Source organism: Astatotilapia calliptera, chromosome 9, assembly GCF_964374335.1.
Source record: "Astatotilapia calliptera chromosome 9, fAstCal68.1, whole genome shotgun sequence".
In the NCBI taxonomy this organism is placed as follows: domain Eukaryota; kingdom Metazoa; phylum Chordata; class Actinopteri; order Cichliformes; family Cichlidae; genus Astatotilapia; species Astatotilapia calliptera.
In genome coordinates this window covers 5,778,505-5,798,374 of record NC_137430.1, presented here as the reverse complement: position 1 = coordinate 5,798,374, position 19,870 = coordinate 5,778,505, and the positions used below count along the sequence as shown (strand labels likewise).

The 19,870-nt window shown below is 41.7% G+C and overlaps 1 protein-coding gene across 1 annotated transcript; it reads right to left on the bottom strand.

The window, feature by feature from the left end:
- Positions 1-230: 230 nt before the first annotated feature.
- Positions 231-19,651, bottom strand: vopp1b (VOPP1 WW domain binding protein b). The gene is made up of 5 exons (XM_026179886.2): positions 19,381-19,651; positions 12,769-12,827; positions 10,357-10,434; positions 8,046-8,179; positions 231-4,788 (listed from the first exon to the last, which is right to left on the bottom strand). The coding sequence occupies exons 1-5, from the start codon at positions 19,429-19,431 to the stop codon at positions 4,583-4,585; spliced, it is 528 nt and encodes a 175-aa protein (XP_026035671.1). The 5' UTR covers positions 19,432-19,651; the 3' UTR covers positions 231-4,582.
- Positions 19,652-19,870: the final 219 nt, after the last annotated feature.

Sequence of the window (19,870 nt, the reverse complement as noted above, 5' to 3'; positions counted from 1 at the left end):
TTGAGCATTTATACACCGAGTGTTGCTCATCCTTTAGCCCAAAGATCAAAGAATTGGATTATTTAACAGTATATATGGAAATAGGTGCTATTAGTAACATCTGTTGCTTTAACACACTGCTATTATTTTGCACATAACTGTATATATTCTGTTATTGGAGTCATCACCTTCAGCGATGTCACTGTGGTATATAACAAGAAAGATTCAAAGAAACAGGTCAGTATACCATCTCATTAGAAGTGACCTTTATTTACATATTTCACAATGTACAATGTACGTCTGAAAGCAGATGAAAAAGAGGTAAATGTGGGAGGAGAAAAGCAGGATCAAAATGCTTCACCTATTTCAGTATCTATTGCATAGTTTGAGATGATTGAACTGAATACCTTTCTAATATTGTGCTCCCTATTCCCAGCCCAACTGCTCGACACCAGAAACAACCCAGAGTCAATCTAAAACCTGCTCCTGGTTACCTGTGGGAGCCCAACACTCCCAGAATCACACATGGCCTCTAACTTCACACAAGTGTGTGTGTGCACATTGCAGAGGTTAACAGTGTGACAGCTCTCAGAAATCTCATGAAACAGTATTCACGATGTTGTCGTCGTGTATGTTGTGCAAACATAAATCCAATGGCAGTTTGGGCTCTGCTATTCAGCTGTACAATTGTTTCATGTCTGCTGTCAACCCAGAGGGTATCACATTGTTCTGTGTGATCGAAACGCATGGTGCGAAATTATAAATATAACTTATCTTAAAAGCATAATTCAGTTCTTTTAAAAGCACCACCAATGGTTGAAATACAATATCGATGAAATGTTGATCTCAAGTCAGATTACACACACACGGTTTCTAATTTCGCACAAACATACAATGCTTTATTCAAGTGATGAGTTGCTGGTTAACCATGTTTAAAAATGTCTTTATGTGCAGATTTTTGACCAATTTCATAAACAGCAAGGACTGGTAACGCCTGTCTAGGGATCAAACCTTGCTACCTTATGCTGGTATGATTATCTAGGAGGGGGACAAAATATCAGCAGCTACGAGTACTTACTGTACTGCAGTAATTTTGTTCTCAGACCTGCCCCCCTTCAGAAGCTAAAGAAAGATCCCACACTACAATTTTTATCAGTCATCACAAATAACAAAGGATCCACATTGTAAAAGTGAGAGTGTAGCATGACAATAAACACAGTAAAATCACAGTGATTCACTTTAGTTTCATGTCATATTTTTCACCTGGTGGGCCACACATCACTTATCGTCATCGATTGATATTTATTATATCTTTAAGGACAATTTTACATTAAAGCAAGCAAGTCCTGTGGATCTGTGCCTCTCCTCGCTTTATTTGTAATTCCACATGCATGAACTTTCAGATTTTGTAGCAACTATCATAATTTTGAGAAGCTGAATCGCTTAAACACTAGATTCAGTACCTGGTCAAAAATAGGCCACACCTGTTAATGTTTGAATTCAGGTGAAAGAACAGGTTGATCTAAAGAGCTCCCGAATTCAAGCATTGTACTGCAATGGGATGCCAGCGCAACAAGTCAGTTTGTGAAATGTCTTCCCTCTTAAAAATTCCACGAACAACTCTAACTCGTAGAATTCTGACTTTTTTCAGAATTCTGACTTAACACTCAGAATTCTGAATACTGAGTTTAAACTCAGAATTTCGAGTTTGAGGACAGAATTCTGACTTTTTTCAGAATTCTAGTTCCACTATAACCAGTTATAGTGGCTCCATGTCAAAGTGGTTTACGCATCTGTCTGTCAAGCAAAAGTTTGATCCTGGGAGAAAATACACAAAACTGTTTGGGGCCCACCAAATCAAATGTGTGTCGCTACCTGAAACAACCTAAAGTAGATTACTGCAGTTTTTGCTGTGCTTGTGGGTTTCCTGCTTCTTCAGCAGTGAATGAGCTACAGCCTCAGTACATACTCTGCTGAGAGTACCTACAATACCAAAAAGGGGGGGGGGGGGGGGGGGAATCACCTTTTCCAAATTTTCGTTATATTCAGCCATAATTACTCAGAGTATGTGTCAGAATATGTATACAGTGAGTCTGGAATATCATTAGCATACCGAACAGTGAATGGTTTGACAAAAGGCAATAAGGAAAGGTTCTTATCCTTGTAAATGTACAATATGTCTTTGATGTCATCACAAATCATGAATTAGTGCTGTGACACTGTGTGTTACACTGAACATGACTTTGGACAGATAATATTGTAGATCAAATCGTGGTGCCCTGCTCAGTGCTGACACTGATGGGCAAACCATATTATGCTCACAGACAGGTTCATGTGAACTAATGAGCATGTCCCAGTGTTCAAAACACTACTTAGAGCATCACTTGTTTTATGTTCTTTGTGTGCAGATTGTGCTGCTGCTGGCTCTGAGGTTTACTGACCATCGTGGTTTTAGCTCGATGCATTCTACAGCATATAATGTTGCATGGTTCCTGTACACTGTGCCCCAATACTGCTAACGTCCCATTTTAGCGTGCACTTACTGTCACATACAACCTTTAAAGGAACATCACTCAGTGTGAAATAACCAGATAAAACACAGTGTCCAGATCCCCTGCCTGATTAAAAAAATATAACACTAGCAGGGCATGCATGCTTCAACATGTAGGACTGATGGACATTCGGCAGCATTTAACTATTTAACACTCAGAGACAGCCTGAGATCTGCCCGCCACTCTCATGCAAACACACTGAGCCAGTAAATAAATTAAAACCACAGCATCAATAATACATAATTCCATTTATCTTCATCATCAGGTACCAGAGGTTGTGCAAGAATAAATCATTTGAACAAGCATCAAATCAAATTTTACTGCGCATAAATAATCAAGAATTGCTAAATAATAATTTAGGTCCATGTATTTTATAAATCTGCAGCTCTAATTTTAGGGGTTTTAATAAAAATGTGCAAACTAAGGATTGATGCATGTTGCAGCAATGTTATGGAAAAATGAGCATCGTAGCAAAAAGCTTGTTAAATAGAGGAAGGTCACATTTGCAGAGTATATGGACCATTAACATCCTCAAATAAGATGAATGCAAGTGATGGTTTCCTAGATGTGCCTGTGCTCTGCACACACAGTGACTCAGCAGGTCTGACAGAGGATAGAAGAGCATCGCTGCTGCATCTCCGACGCTGCACCATCCGTCACACAGCCATGGAAAATGCTACCATCCACATCCTGCATTCAGCAGTTCTGAACTGGCATATGTTGTTGCAGTGGTTATGTTAGTGTTCTGGTGTGCTGCTGTGTCTTCTGAATAAGTTTTTCTGCTTTCACTGATACACTGTTAAATCTGCCTTTGTGTTGTCTGACAACCTGACAGTCTGTAAGAAATCAGGCTAGACTGAATTTTACGAGGATGGAAAAGACATATCACTGCTGTCCCACAGACACACACAGTACTTTTACTTTAAACTGGGATGTAACTGTTTTAATTACCTGACAAAGAAAGGCCAATAAATGTAGTCAAAACAACAGAACCCAGAATGATGTAAAACTGAACGCATACTGACCCCAACCAAGCTTGACTTTTGACTTCGACAAAAGCACAGACGAGCAGTCAGACACAACAAAAAAACACCTTGTGTGTTCTTGTGTCAGTGGGACTGCGGGCTAAGGTATATATATAGGTATAAAGGTATATATGTTAACTTAATGGTGTACTACAGGCCATGTTGGTGAGTAATGCAAAATTAATGTAGCGAGTAGCATGACAAATGATGTGATGCATGACTTTTTTGAATGAGTACCAAACACTGCTCCCAAAACAACAGTAGGTGTTCCTGTTCTTACACATGTGCTGCCTCTCAGGCACACACATGTACCCAAAGAGCTCATCTCAGTGAAACTCAGAGAAGTGACACGCCCTCTCGTTTGTCCTCGCACTAAGAATCAAAATCTGACGCTGATGAAAAGAGTGACAATATAAATTGTGTTGAGGCGAAACTGTCACTGCTTTCAGGAAAATGAGCCACTGCCTGCTCGTTATGTCTTTACATGACTGGGAAAAACATCTGTAACATAAAATGGATCGTGATCTCATCGTTATGTAAAGAGCTGTTGCACTAAAATGCTGGCTACAGAAGGCATTTTCTAACTGACCTTTTTATAATTATGGAGCTCGCTGTCAGTATTTTCAGTTTTCCTAATAGAAGAAGAACCTTTAAAAATCAAAATGTTGAATGCACATGGCAGTTTCTTTTTCTGAGCGAGATACTGAATGAAACCTCCGACTTACTCCGTCCATCCTCACTTATCGTCAGTTCAGAAAGCTGGTACATACATGTGGATTCAGAAAAAGGAGGCCTCAGATGAATGTGTTTGTGTGTAGTGTGAGCTAGAAAGGAAATGGTGAATGAGTGACTGGTTACTGTGCTTTTTCAGTCTTTTCCACATGGGAGGAGAGTGTGTGTCTTCCAGTTTTTACATCAAAAAACCGCTGTCCACTGGCACGTGTCCCTGTGTGTCTAAACATCCTGATGATTCAGCCTCAGTGCCACATTCCCTTATTTCGTTTCATCCTCGAGTCCTTGCAGACATCACTTCTTGTCGCTGTTTTTAAATATTTGTTCGTAGGATGGTGGAGGATGGTTGCAGTACGACGGAGGTGGCGGATAGGAACCCATCATCATGTGGGTGGAGCCAGGCTGTGGCGGGTACGGCGGGTGTGTCATGGTAACCCCTGGGTCACCTCCTGCCAATCCATTCACCCCGAAGCCCTGCATGCTCCCTGGCTGCTGGGAAACTGCAGGAAAAAAGAAAAGAAATGATTCAAATGCTTTTCCTTTAAAATCTCAAGTTTAAAAATAGGCTGTTACGACAGCATTCACATGAGCGATTTCATTCTGGTATTCATATGTTAAATATTCAAAACCTTTTTCACATTTACTATAAACAGTAGAGCTCAGCCATCAAAGAACACAGTGCATCTATCCATGCCCCATAATCATGGTAAGAAAGTGACTTTTTTTTTTTTTTGAAATTCTTGAAAATTTGTTAAAAATCAAAACTAAAATATAACAGGTACAAGTACATAAACTGGTCTCATGTTTATAGTAAAAATCTTCAGTGTTATTGTTATTCCTAAAACTCTCTGATAATCAGTAAGGATAGACTGCCAGTACCTCTGAATACCACTTTATTACTCACTGAGCAGAAATCCTCTCCATCGATCGTTTTTCACTACCACAGTTACATCACTGATTCCTTATTTATCTTTCTGCCTTCAACCCAAAGCCTTAAACAAACAGGGTGTCAGAGAAGATTAGAACAAGCAGGCTGAGATGCTGACTTTACTTTGGAGTTCATCAGAGAGAAAAACGAGTAAAAACGTCCTCCTCCGGGTCACCTTTTCAGAGAGTTTGACGCTGTGCTATTATTGGAATGTTCCACTTAAGTTTCTGCTTGGTTGACTGACACAAAGTAAATTTCCATCCATCCATCCATCCATCTTCATCCGCTTTGTCCGGGGCCGGGTCGCGGGGGCAGCAGCCTAAGCAAAGAGGCCCAGACCTCCCTCTCCCCAGCCACCTCCTCCAGCTTATCCGGGGGAATACCAAGGCGTTCCCAGGCCAGCCGAGAGATATAATCTCTCCAGCGTGTCCTGGGTCTGCCCCGGGGCCTCCTCCCGGTGGGACATGCCTGGAACACCTCACCCAGGAGGCGCCCAGGGGGCATCCTTGTCAGATGCCCGAACCACCTCAGCTGGCTCCTTTCGATGTGGAGCAGCAGCGGCTCTACTCTGAGCCCCTCCCGGATGGCCGAACTTCTCACCCTATCTCTAAGGGAGGGGCCAGCCACCCTTCGGAGGAAGCTCATTTCTGCCGCTTGTATCCGCGATCTCGTTCTTTCGGTCACTACCCACAGCTCGTGGCCATAGGTGAGGGTAGGGACATAGATCGACCGGTAAATTGAGAGCTTCGCTTTTACACTCAGCTCCCTCTTCACCACGACGGACCGGTGCAGCGTCCACATCACTGCAGCTGCAGCCCCAATCCGTCTGTCGATCTCCGGCTCCCTTCTCCCATCACTCGCGAACAGGACCCCGAGATACTTGAACTCCTCCACTTGGGGCAGGAACTCATCCCCGACCCGGAGTGGGCACTCAACCCTTTTCCGGCTGAGAACCATGGCCTCAGATTTGGAGGTGCTGATCCTCAGTCCTGCTGCTTCACACTCGGCTGCGAACCGTTCCAGTGCGAGCTGGAGGCCCTCACCCGATGAAGCCAACAGAACCACATCATCTGCAAAAATCAGAGATGAGATTCTGAGGCCACCAAAGCGAAAGCCCTCCGCCACTGGGCTGCACCTAGAAATCCTGTCCATAAGGGACATGGATCCATACATGGATGTATGTAAAATTATGACAAGAGTTTTAACAGCTGCTCTGCTCTCAACCAAAGTCTCATGTCTGAACTACATAATGGACATAATGTTGAGCATAATGAACAGACTTAGAAAAGTTTAGGGGACATAAATGGGACACGCCAGGGTTTGTTTCTGCAGTGGTTGGATTTGATGGACCAAAGTGATTTCATGAAGTGTTCCAGGAGAAATCTCCTTTCGATCACAGCATGATCTCTTAGAGATAGGGTGAGGAGTTCGGCCATCCGGGAGGGCTCAGAGTAAAGCCGCTGCACCTCCACATCAAAAGGGGCCAGTTAAGGTGATTTGGGCATCTGACAAGGATGCCTCCAGGGCGCCTCCTAGGTGAGGTGTTCTGGGCATGTGCCACCGGGAGGAGGCCCCGGAGCAGATCCAGGACACGCTGGAGAGATTATATCTCTCAGCTGGCCTGGGAATGCCTTGGTATTCCCCCGGACAAGCTGGAGGAGGTGGCTGGGGAGAGGGAGGTCTGGGCTTCTCTGCTTAGGCTGTTGCCCCCTCGACCTGGTCCCGGATTGATCTTCTTTCGATGTAAAGGAGACCAAAAAGATGCTTCAAAGAGATGCGTAAGAGACCAGCTAGCATGCATCCAGCAAGCCAGCAAGCATCCATCCTTGAACACCATGCCGATGTGGTGAAGGAGTGAGTACAAGTACCTGGACGCTCACTGGAAGACCAGCGCAGACTGCATACAAGAAGGAGATCAGCAGACTCTCTTTGCTAAGGAAGCTGAGGTACTTCAACATGTGCAGTAAAATGTTGGAGATTTTCTATCAGTCTGTTGTGTCTAGCATCACAGCTGGCAGCACCCAGAGACTGAATGAACTAATCAGGAAGGATGATTCGCTGTAAACGGTGGTGAGGAGGGCAAAACTGTTAGCTTGGACAAGCTTGACCACCCACGGCACGTTTTCTAACAGAGTGATTCTGGACAAGATAAGGACAGATATCAGAAACGTTCCTCCACTGTGCAGCACATCAGTGTTAACATTTTATTTCTACTTTACTTTGTTGATTTTTAAAATATTCCACATACAAATGAATTTCTCTATATCTTGTTATTATTATTTTATTAATAATGACAATAATAATAATAACATACTGTGTGATGTCTGCCTGAATAGCTTTTAAAAAGGAAACCATGTTTGTGCCTGTTTGTCTCTTATGCAAACATTCAGTTCTTAGGGTGCCTGTCATATCCACTTCCCTCATATCGGACTATAAAGCATACTTCGGCAGTCCAGATGGCTTTTATCTACGATGGCCTTTAGAGCTCATAGAGTAATACAGTTACATGTTAGCATAAGTACATGTTAGTCACACCACCACGTTCATAAACAGAGCCACACGGCTGCCAAACTTTAATAAAAGAAACATGTGCAGAATGTTTGAGTTAAGTGTGCTGGTCCTCAAAACGTGGGCCTTGTACTTTGGAGTACGTTTGATGCAACCATGTCTTCTTCTTCTGACTTCACTTTCTTACACTGTTCAACTCAACGGTTTTCCATGGTAAACACAAATCTCACACTGTTTTAATTTTTCTTTTTATTTAATATGAAGTTTTACTGCATCTTAGTTTGTCACTCTTGTCTGTGCACCTGTCACAGCCTACTGTACCTGGTGTGGTAACAGGGTGCCTAGTGAAGGAGACATTGAAGGCTGGCTCGTCTCTCAAAGGAGACGGGTACATCCTTCTGCGAATGAAGAAGCCTGCACCACAGCAGAACAACACTCCCATCATCAGCAGCACCCTGAGAAGAAAACAAAACATATCACTGTAACTACAGGAGTTCCGGCTAAAATCAGAATGATGACGTTATGTGGCAAACTATCCAGCTAGCATGTCAACACTGACATGACTTTGCTACCAAAAAATGTTATTAAGCATGAAAGCTACATTTGCTGTTTCTAAAAGACATCTCTGATGTTATGAATATGTTGTCGGTCATCATTCCATTTATTCACTTTCTGCTGATTCGGGTTGGAGGCTGGAGTCTGAGTAGACAAACCCAGACTCCCTTCACCCCACCCACCTCTTGCAGCTCATCCGGGGGGGACATCGAGTTGTTTACTGTCGTGATTTAGCTGATGGTGGCGATTAGGACCCACGAGCAGACTCACAGACTCCCACAGGCAGACAAGATTAAACAGGAGACAAATAAAGGCTGATGCAAGGATACAAAATAACTCCAAAATACAAAGGAAACAATAACTTCACTAACAGAAATCTATAATGAAAAAAAAAACAATAGAGACACTAGCAAATAGATATTCGGAGGCTAGGAGACAGAATATTTATATAACCACTAAAGGTCCAAAATCATAGAGGCACTAGGAACACAAAACACAGGCAGACTGGTTAGGAAAACACCCTCAAATATCCTTGAGCTGGTCCAGTCCTCCTGACTCCTACGTTCAATTAACTCATGGACTCTCCTCTCCTGTATCCTGGCACAGACCAGAGAGGCTGAGAAGTGCGACTCCCCCTATAGATAGAGCACACCTTCCATCCCCCCTTCTAATAAGGGGGGGCACCACCTCAGTCTGCCAAACCAGAGGTGCTGAGACTTGTCAGCCAAAATAAAGCCACAACACCCAAAGCCTCAAGGGACTAAGGGAGAACCACCTCCCCCACCCCGGGGTGTCTGCCACCAAGCAGTTTTTAACTACATTAGTGACCTCACCCCCAGTGACAGGCAAGTCATCCCCCTCATCCCCAGTCTCTGCTTCCATTACAGAAGGTATGGAAGTGGGATTAAGGAGATCCTCAAAGTGGACTCTCCACACCCGACAGAGTAATACAGAAAGTGCGGCTGGTCCTTTTTCTGTTTGCTTTGTTGTTGCTGGGCCTCCCAACTCTGTTACTTATGTTCGTTCTTTATAAGTAATCACACTTTCATGAATAAAAGTTTGTTGAACCAGAACAGCATTTTGGCATCTTGTGTGTTAGGTCCTTTCGAGCCATGAATTTAGGAACTGTAACTATTATCACTGTGGACATTAAGGGGGTCATAATGTAAACAATTATCATGTTGTATTTAATAAGAAAACACCATAAATTTGTCAGTAAAACTGAGGAAACTGATCCTATGAACTAAGAGCTGTTTTATAATAGCCAGATTTTTTTAGCCACTGGAAAAACATCTAGTTAAGTCTCTTAGCATCCACCAATCACTTAGGGGTAGAGTTAATAGATGGAAGTCTAAACAGCTCGCCAGCAATCAGGCGGATGTTAAGAAGTCAAATTTCAGAATGGGAAGCTATTTTTAACTTTTATTTAAAAAATGATTTCTTTCTCCTAAAAAGTTTGTAGCGAGACCTTTGATCTTTTCTCATTTTCAAAAACCTTGGAGCTAAACACATCTTTGCAAAGCAGTTGCTGCAACATTATGCTAACAGAATAGCCACTGAAATGGTTGCTGAATGAGACCAGCATGCAGTATATTTGTACACATAAGTGGTGTTTATATGTGCAAAAGTTAAAAACAGACTTTTTTTTTACCAGTGTAGAAGAAATTACTCTAACAGTGATGAGTACCTGCTGAATTTTGCTTGATAATTAAATAACTACACAGTCTACTGTAGTCTGTAAATGACACAAACCCAGTGTGAAGTTCTACCCACTGTGCTCAATAAAAGCAGAGGACACAAAATGATGCTAAAAACAAATTACAGCCTCTTGTTTTGCCTGTAATTCAGTCAGCCCTATGTCGAATGTGTGCGCCAGAAGTCACCACTGAAAGAAAGCTCAGTCCACATATGCTGCACATTCAGTGTAACCACAGGGTAAAGCTCTTTAATGTAGCTACACCTGCAAAACAAAATGGTAAAAATGTGCACAAGTTTATGATTGTGTTATTTGTTTGTTTGGTCTTTGCTCGTTTTCACAGCTGTGCACACATAGTAAACCCAACACACAGTAACTCACCAGAAGTACCATAGTCTTTGGATGGACAGGGCTCTCACACAGCAGCGAGTCCCACAGCAGTCCTCGTAGGAACGGCATCTGCAGCAAGTCACACGGCAATGAGTCAGCAACAGCATGGAGCAGTTAGCCTCTGTTATTGTTTTACTGTTTAGCTACTTGGGAGTGGTGAATTATTGTTAACGTTTTAAGAACATTATCCTATTCCTTCTTTTCTGCACCTGCGAGCTGCTTTGCAACCCACCTCTTTCTTTCTTGCTGTATCTGACCTCAGATATATATCTGCTGTCATCTGTTCCAGGATTTTACTGCAGCTCTCCCAGACTCTGGCTTTCCATGGAAGGGTGAGAAGAAGAACTCTACATTTCATTTACGGCCTCGGTAGAGTGTAGAACCATGCCACCAAATATAAATTACTACAGATGGAAATATCATTCTTAACTTATTATTAACTTCCAGTCAATTTTTTTTATATAGCAACAGATTACAACAACAGTTGCCTCAACCGTTAGGTAAAGACCTTACAATAATACAGAGAATGCCCCAACAATCCAAGGACCTCCTATGAGCAAGAACTTGGTGACAGTGGGAAGGAAAATCTTCCTTTTAACAGGAAGAAGAGATCGCTCCGATACATATTTTGGCGTCATGAACAACAACTCGAGTTATAAGATAAATACGATTTAGCCAGCTCACATTCTTTCTTCTCAACAGGTGAGTGAGTCCATAGTTTTCAGTCTGACACTGGTGGAGCCCATCAGCAAAAAAGAAAAGTCTCCTCTTACAGACAGATTTCACCTCTTTGAAATCAATTATTTATTCAGACTTAGAAGCCAAGCAGTTGCTTTCAAGGGTAAAAGCTCTGCAAGTACAGAAGGAAGTTGATGATGGATGGAATGTCTTCCTTTTTATTGTAATGGTTTTGTGTTGAACTTGTGTGTTTTTGAGCTTATTGTCTCCAGTAATTAGGACATCAGAGAAACTCCATATAACTCCAGAGAAAAAACATCTGTGCCAGATATTTTAGTTGTTCAACTGCAAGACAGTTAAACACTGTTTTTACCTCAGTGTACTACAGAGCTGAGGAAAAACTGTCCTGCCACACACAGTAAATTACATTAGTCTGTATGTACAGTAACATACTTTTTTTATTGCAGTACAGAGAGTCTCGCTACAGTTCCCTGACATTTCCACCATAATTTGCAATACACACAGGTGTATTTTTGCATTAATCACACTTTCTGCTTGGTAAACAAAATTTAAAGAAGTTTCCCTTTAACTGACAACCCAGCAGCCTGGGAACAGTCAGGACAGAGGCCAACTGTGGTTGACCAGTCTGAGAAGTGCAGCAGGAAACTGGAATTAATGCAGCTGGAAAAAAAAAGTTGTCTGCAGTGCGTGTGTGTGCATGTGTGTGCGATAGATGACTATGGACAAATCAGCATGACTTCTCATGCTGGGCTCTCCCATTCCTAGCCCTTCTAGCATTTCAGCGCTAGAGCTGGGAGGCTAATCAATGTCCGCAGGTGCTGCAAAGCATGCAGCGAGCAGTGTTTGCATCACACCAGATAAAGTTGATGCCAGTTTCTGTCACACTCCTTGTGTGTAGGTAGCATAATATTTATACTCTCTATGCATTGGCACAAAACATTTTACCTAAAAAAGGGTTTTTGCATCACTACTTACAAAAATACTGATTCCATCACATATAAAAATTATTATTATTATTGTTGACACTTCAGTTATCATTCTGTTAAGGTTTGAGGGATATTACAGTTTCCACAAAGATTTAAGAGGTGCGAACAGGAAACATAACATCAGGATCAAATCTGTAGGCCAGAGCCGGTCTGAGAGAGGCAGTTCATTTACAATTAATCCCACTGTATAGAAATTAGTGGCTGTTAAACGATGACAGTACATCATTAAACATAATAAGATAGCATTCGATGAACAGAAATTAATGGAGTGAACAGCCCAGGTAATAAATGATTGCAAAGCTGCAGCGAGGTGCTCGGGCTGCATGCACAGCCACTGCAGCCGTTACTGCTTCTCTGCTGAACAGTCAAATCGCTTGGATTTCCACAGTTTTTAGGACATCAGCAAGAACTAGTCACCACATGCCACGCCTCTGCCTCATGCTTCTCCATGCACGCCATGACTTGTGATGTAAAAGTGGAGTTTTAGTTTTGAAGTCCTAATTGTCAAATATTCTCCCAAAGTCATTTTCATTTTTTATTATATAAAAACAGTAATGCATGAGAAACTCATTTTAGGGTAACACATTTAATCTACTAACATGTTTTCATCTCATTCTTTTACAAACATCTCAGACCTACAAAACGTTTACACATGAAAAGGATGGTCAGTGACCACAGTGGACATCCAAGGGTTGAGCTCATTGGTTTAAAAACTTACATGAAGTAGATGGGGTATCCACCTTCGAAATACCAGCAGTACTTTTTCGCCTCTACACACTGTAAAAGAGAAAAAGGTGATGATTAAAAACTTGCAACTCTTTCCAACTCACAAAATGAAGCTCAGTTAGCAGCAGCAGCTCTTGCTGGGTTCTCAATTTTTCAAATGGTCTTAAACCTTTGATCGGGAGTGTATTATGTGTGGTGTCGAGCAGGGGGGTAATTAATGTTGCCTGAGCAGTACAAAGAAGTTTGTAGCTGGGACATTCCAGCCAATAGCTGACAAATGAGGGCTTAGTAACATAAAAAATCAAAAGGTAATAAAATGATTTATGATGAACTCCATTTACTGCAAAGTAAAATGGGTTCTAGTATACACTGACTGGTGCTTTACTCGTGGAATATTCCACTCTCATGCTAGGGTAAAACTTCTTACCCCTAGAAAAGATCCAGTGTGTTCATGGACTCATTTCCTGCTCTTCCCATGAGAATAAAACCATTTTAAATTGTATTGGAAAGAGAGAGCCTCGGAGGGTTTTAAAAATATCTTTAGCCTTTGCATATCCCTTCCAAAGAAAACCTCAAATAGAGTCCAGGAAACTGCTTCTCAAAAACAGCTTAAGAAAGTCACTCTGTGTATACACATTGTGGATGAAAGATGCAGAGACATTTTCACTGTGACTAAAAACCTGAAACACGGGCGCCAGCTTGGCTCACTGGGAGGGGCGGGTGGCAACGTGCCGTATGGCTGAGATCGGTCGGACCTGTTAAAAGGGATTTTTTCCTTCCCACTGTCGCCAAAATGCTTGCTCATAGGATGATTGTTGTTTTTTCTGTATTCTCTGTATCATTGTATGGTTATTACCTTACAATACAAAGTGCCTTGATGCAATTGTTGTTGTGATTTGGTGTCATATAAATAAAACTGTCTCTTATCTCACATTCATCTAGACAACATAAGCCTTTATGACTCAGTAAGCAATGTCAGTCACCTCTGGCATGAGGGATATGAGTGTGAAATAACAGAACTATTCCACTGTTATATCCTGTACAATGGAAGAAACAGGAGAAAACTACAGTACAATTTATGACATTATCAATCTGAAAGTGTATTTAAGATATTGCTGGAAAAGGAAATGCGCAATTTCACAATTTTTAACTTTGTTACCATCTATTCACTTGTATTTGGACCTAATTCTCATCCTGTCTTCAACCCTCTGCCAGCCATGAATACAATCCAGCTCTGTTCATTGTCTTTCTCTAATTAGAGCTGGTTGGAAAAGCTGACAGTGGAGAAAAGAGTCCCTCTGTGCTCCCACAGGACAAAAATGACCATTACGCAACCAGAGGATGTGTTTTCTTGCTTTAAAAGCAGCTCAGATGGCTTTTGGATTGAGGACGCCGGGAAGGATGAATAGTTCAAATGGTTGTATGCTGCACTGAAAGCTTTTAGAAGCAGCGAAAGTGTTCGGGATGATCAGGAAGGGAAGAGCTCTGCAACAGTCGGACATCCGAGAACACCACTTTGCTCCAACACAGAGCCATCAATCTCATTTGAATTTTGCTCACTCGGACTGTGTTGCAAAAATTTCCTGATTAGACATAAAGCAAGAAAAACTTTCTTCCAGTACTGATATGAAAATAGCCACAGAGAGCTTATGAATGTTGTTGCAATAGTCATACTTGTCTTCAGTTTTTCAACTATTTAATTAAATCTAATATTTTGTTCCATCTCTTCTAATCCTCTATGTCCTCGGTCATGGTCCAGACCCAGGCTTCTTTGTGGAACCAGACCTTTTACTAGGTTTTGATAAACCTAAATTTCTATATTACTCTGCACAACTTTTCCTGTATATACACAGGATACTAAGTCAAGCTTGTCAGCCATCCAAAGCATTTATTCAGAGCACATGGGAAAGCAGAAAACTCCACAAGGACACGAGATACTGAAGTCCGATGAAGTCAGGGAACCAGGAAGATTAAAGCTGAGATGGTTTCCATGTGAAATGTAGAAAAAGAACATTTCAAACTTCACCTTTTCCAGCGCCACTTCACATTGGGGTCCACATATCATTCACCGCATGACACACTTGAGGACTTTTACTGTTTTAGTCTGTACTAAGCTCTTTGCACCCATCTCCATCATATACCCAAAACTATAAGGAGCCATCATTTCTACACTCACTAACCACTTTATTAGGTACACCAGTTGAACTGTTCCCTAATCCAATGCACCCAACCAACATGAAACTCAACATGTCAACAAATTTGGAGCAACTGAGTGATGCTATCATGTCATATAAAGTAAAATCTCTGAGGAATCTTTTTAAATCTATGCTATGAAGCCAATTCTAAAGACAAAAAGGGGGCTCCAACTAACTACTATTAAAGTGTGCCTAAAAGTGCCAGGTTAGCAAACCTGGGGTTGAAGTACTTATCTTTGTCAGTTTATTGTGAACAACTAGCAACAATCAGAACGCTAAGTCTAGGATCTGGTTGCAGTCCTATTACATCAATCAACAGTATTGACCCCACGGGTGTTTCCTTAACTGTGCCAGTTCAAAGTTGATATTTGCAGAACCTGGTACCACCCATTTGGTTGTTCCCAAATTCCAACAACTGCTCATACCTAACACCTGTTTAACTTCTTCTTTATGTTTATGTCAATAAAGGCCGTGAAGCCCACTCAAATCTGAACATCATACAACAATAGAGGTCACAATTAGTTTCTAAGCATTTCCTGAATATAGAAGAAAGGTGAAATTACCATGTGTCACACAACTGAGTGGCAGTGCCTTCATATTGTTATTATAGCCACAGATAAATCCTTTTCTGATCAACACGTGGTCTCTTTCTAAAACAAACTTGGAAATTTGCCTATTAATTGAAAAACTAGATGGTGTAGAGATGCTCCAGGATAGGCAGAGATATGGAGACACGAGCAGAATTGTCAGTTTTTTGTTAAAGACGATGCTTATGTCGCCCCACCAAATAAAACTGAGGTATGAGTAAACACATGGCCAAAGAAGTTAAGCTATGAGCCATAATGGGAATATGGAGAATTTTTGCATCCATAAACTTTTGAGTTTGGCAAGAAATTACAGTATGTTAGTTTCTACAATTATTTGTATGACTTGCAATATTGTTGATGGTTTACAAGGGCAACATGAGGAAACTTCTACGGTCCAAATACTCTACATAGACTAATATAGTCTATTTGGAGCTCGAGGTTTTCCCAGAAATCCACAAAACAAACTCAACTCAAAGCAAGAAGTTTTCAATCCGTTAGGTAATACTGAGCTTAACTACAGGAGTATGAAAAGAAAAAAAGTGATGACCAGGCTTTTGCTTACTTATTATTACCCTGCTGCTGTAGTTCTTAAAAAGCTGATAGTCTCAGGGATGTTTTTGCTGCATCGACAGATTCCAGGTGTGTGAAGAAGGTGCTGTATCTAACCAGCTGTTTACCTGATGGCACCACAGTTACAGTAATAATAATTTGAAGAACTGTGGACAGATTATTCTACTGCAAGCAAATCACAGCAATATCAATCAAAGGGTGGCAGATGAACACACAGAAACTTCCACGTTACACAGTCAGTAACTACCAACCTGATGAGAAAACCCAGACTCGAGACAACAAATAAAACAAATGTGTAATATTACTGGAAACCCATAATATATTAATTTTAATAGAGAAAACAACATTCAAAGTGAGCTTTCAGATTTAAGAATATGCCCCCAAACCCCACCCTGTTAGCATTTAAGGAGACAACAGCACTTATCAATTAGCCTCAAAGACAAACTGTAGCTTCTATTTTATTGCTCTATTGCCTCTGAGTATCATGCCAAACATTTTAAACCAGATGAACCATACAAAATACCAACCTCTTTATATTTACCCTGAGGCCACTATCAAATTGACTCCAATGTTTCAGTTGTCTGTCATGCATAGTACTGCATGTGATATTATTGAAAACCTCAGTCATAGGACTTTGAGAAGCTCTGTGTTTTTAATTAATTAACTCAGCGTTTGGTTTGCTGCCGTTTTAATGCCAACTTAACCTTTGTGCTACACTGACACCACGGTGTAGAGGCTGGAACACTCACTTCAGAGGGTTCTCGGGCTGGATCACTTGGTTAGCTGAGGCCTGCCTGTGTGTACACTGAGGCTTCTCTTCCTGTCTTGGTTTCTAAACTAAATTCATTAGTGATTCTAAACTGGCAATTAGTGTAATTCATTTACATAGAAAGAGCTTACTGTAAAGTCAGAAATTTGAGCTTTGCCAGACTTCAAGTACTTCCATGAAAGGGCATGCACTGAAATAATGAATCTTTCTCCACAAATATGCAAACCAGAAGATGGAGCATGTTTAGGAAGAATGGGGTCTCTGCCCATGATGGAGTCAGCTCAGAGATGGAGGAAATGTCACATAGCCCATTGTGTTGTTGGATGGTGTCCTCACGTTTGGTGTCAAGAATACAACAGGTCCAGTTCCCACAAAGTGTTTTAGAGTACTATGCAATGCCTCTCTAGAAATTTTAAGTGTAGCCATGATTTGACGATTGCTTCAATCACATTTCTGAAGACATGTTTTCCATTGTCAGTAAGTAATGTCCTCTTGGAAACTTAAGGCAATATATGGCAACTAGACAGGAAAACTGAGCAGTTAATTTGCTTGAACAAGCCTCTGATGGGTCCACTAATCAGCTTTAATCTGACTATTTGTTAATCTTGATATAGTCAGTAAAAGGCACATTAAAATCAGTTTGGTACTTGCACTGCTATAATTCACTTCACTGGGTTTGAGTCTGCCCTGGAACATATTCTGTACATCGTACCCTTCACTCTGGCCTTTCTATTAAAGTAAAAAAAATTAAAATGTCATAATAAAGAACCAGTTAGAACTGGTTTGACTGCCAAAGCACCACTATAATGTTAATCAACAGTCCCTGATAATGGTAAATATAATTTATTGCAGGCTTCATAGCTCATACAGAAAGTTTAAACCCCCTACAAGCACTGATCATGCAAAAAAGAGAAAAAAGCCCTGAAGCAGAGCCTTGTTTAACTGTTGTCATCTGGTGTGCATATATCAGGAGCTACCATCCAACAGAGAGCACATGAGTGAGGCCCCACAGGCCATGATGAGAGAATGAATTCGTTTCCGCTTTAAGGACATTTTAATATCTCTTCAGGTGAATTTACACAGTGTCAAAGTGTGAGTCTCACACTGTGTGAGTCTGTGTTTTACTAGTGTTTTCAGGCCCAGCAAACAGTGAAACGGTGACTCCTCCTAATCTGCTTTCATCTAACAGAAAGCCGATAAGATAACAGGATTCATTAGTTGCTGCTTCTGTTGCAAAACAGTGCTTCAAACCCACTAAACAGTACTTAATATAGCTTACTGCTGCCTAATATTTATTTTATAAATGTTTCCCAATGCTGCCATTTCCGGTTCCCAATGTCAATCAAACACTGGCATCACTGGGAGCTAAAAACAGCCCAATTTCTTCTTCTTAATGATGCGTGCATCCATGAAAAAGACGTTTTATTGAATTAGAAATCAGCAGGAAGTTAGCTTGCTTGTTTCCATTTTCAGGGATTTCGTAAAAACCAAAATGTTACAGCTCTGCTATCACTTTGTACATAAGTGAAGAAAACTAAACAGCACCACTGTTTGTAGGATTATTATTCCCCCCTGAGGAAGCATGTCCCAGGGTCTAAAGCGTGCTTTCTGTGAGTCAACGCTGTTATAAGTGACACTAAATATCTAAGCTGTCAGGACCCGTCCTCAAAGCGGACACTGCAGGAGCAGCACAAGGTCTGAGGGCTTGACTCCTTCTAGGCAGCCTGCTTGAATTCAAAATGAATGTGTGCTCACTACATCTGCTGAATGAAATAAAATAGTAATGATGAGGGTTAATATTACATGAATAGACAGGAGTGTCAGCAGTGCACGGCTGATAGAAAGAGTGAGCTACATTTAGAGGCTGTAAAATTAAACTGGAGCTCGTTTTCACCTCTTTTTAAATGATTATATCCCCAACAAGTGCAGAAGGGTACATCAGAGGAAAAGACCAACACCACAAAAAGAAATATGACTGCGTGCACACTGATTCAGACTGCTGCCGTGTGTCCTACAGGCCCAGTAACCTACTGAGGAGTTATGGGGTCTGAGCACAAAGACAAAGGATGGCAGAATCACAGGTAGCTCACCCACTCAAACAATCCGATGTGGGGGTAAAAGCCATATTACTGTTCCACACTCTTTTATTCTGCACGAACACAATCCCACCAGCTTCGCATTTCTCCACATTTCTGATTTTGTTGCCATATCCCAGCTTAACGTTGAGCTTTTACAGATATTCGAGCGTCTCTCGCTGTGACGTTCATGAAGTTGACAAAGAGTGCCGCACGTACAGCGGAGGTCCTTTCTCACTGAGCCGGGCAGGTCTGATCTGTCTGTATCGGAACTACATCACAGTCAGCCCCGGCACAACAAGGCACGAGCGAAAGCCTTATAAAGGTACAGCCAGCGGCGTCACCCAGAACCCGCGCCTGTCCGTCACAGCTCTATTAATACCACAGTAACACCGGAGGACACCTCACCTCTACAAATAGCCACAATGTCAGGGCTGCATCGAGCAGTGGATGTCTCATATCTCCGTCGGTAGGAAAGTGGGAGCAAAGCTCCGCTCGTGGACAGGAGGACGCGGGGGGGATGCTCCGTTATCACTATGTCGGTTTCATCCCGCTGGCGGACACAGACAGCAGATCCAGTCGGTTTGACAGGACGGATGAAGGCAAACCGGGCGACGGTCAAACAGACCAAAAAGGGAGATTAAATGGCATGATGGGAAGCTGCATTAGCCTGTGATGTTGGTTTATTCCACGCCCCTTTCCCAGCCCCCCACCCCCTACTCTGCCTTACAAACACACACACAAACACACACGCACACACACACAGTTTCCTCATTTCATAGGACATTACACTTCCCCGGAGAATATTAGAACAATGGCTATGACTTCATATCCAACACATGTACAGTACAGTGCAAAAGCTTCGAGTCACCTTCATACTTTACTAGAGAAATAGATG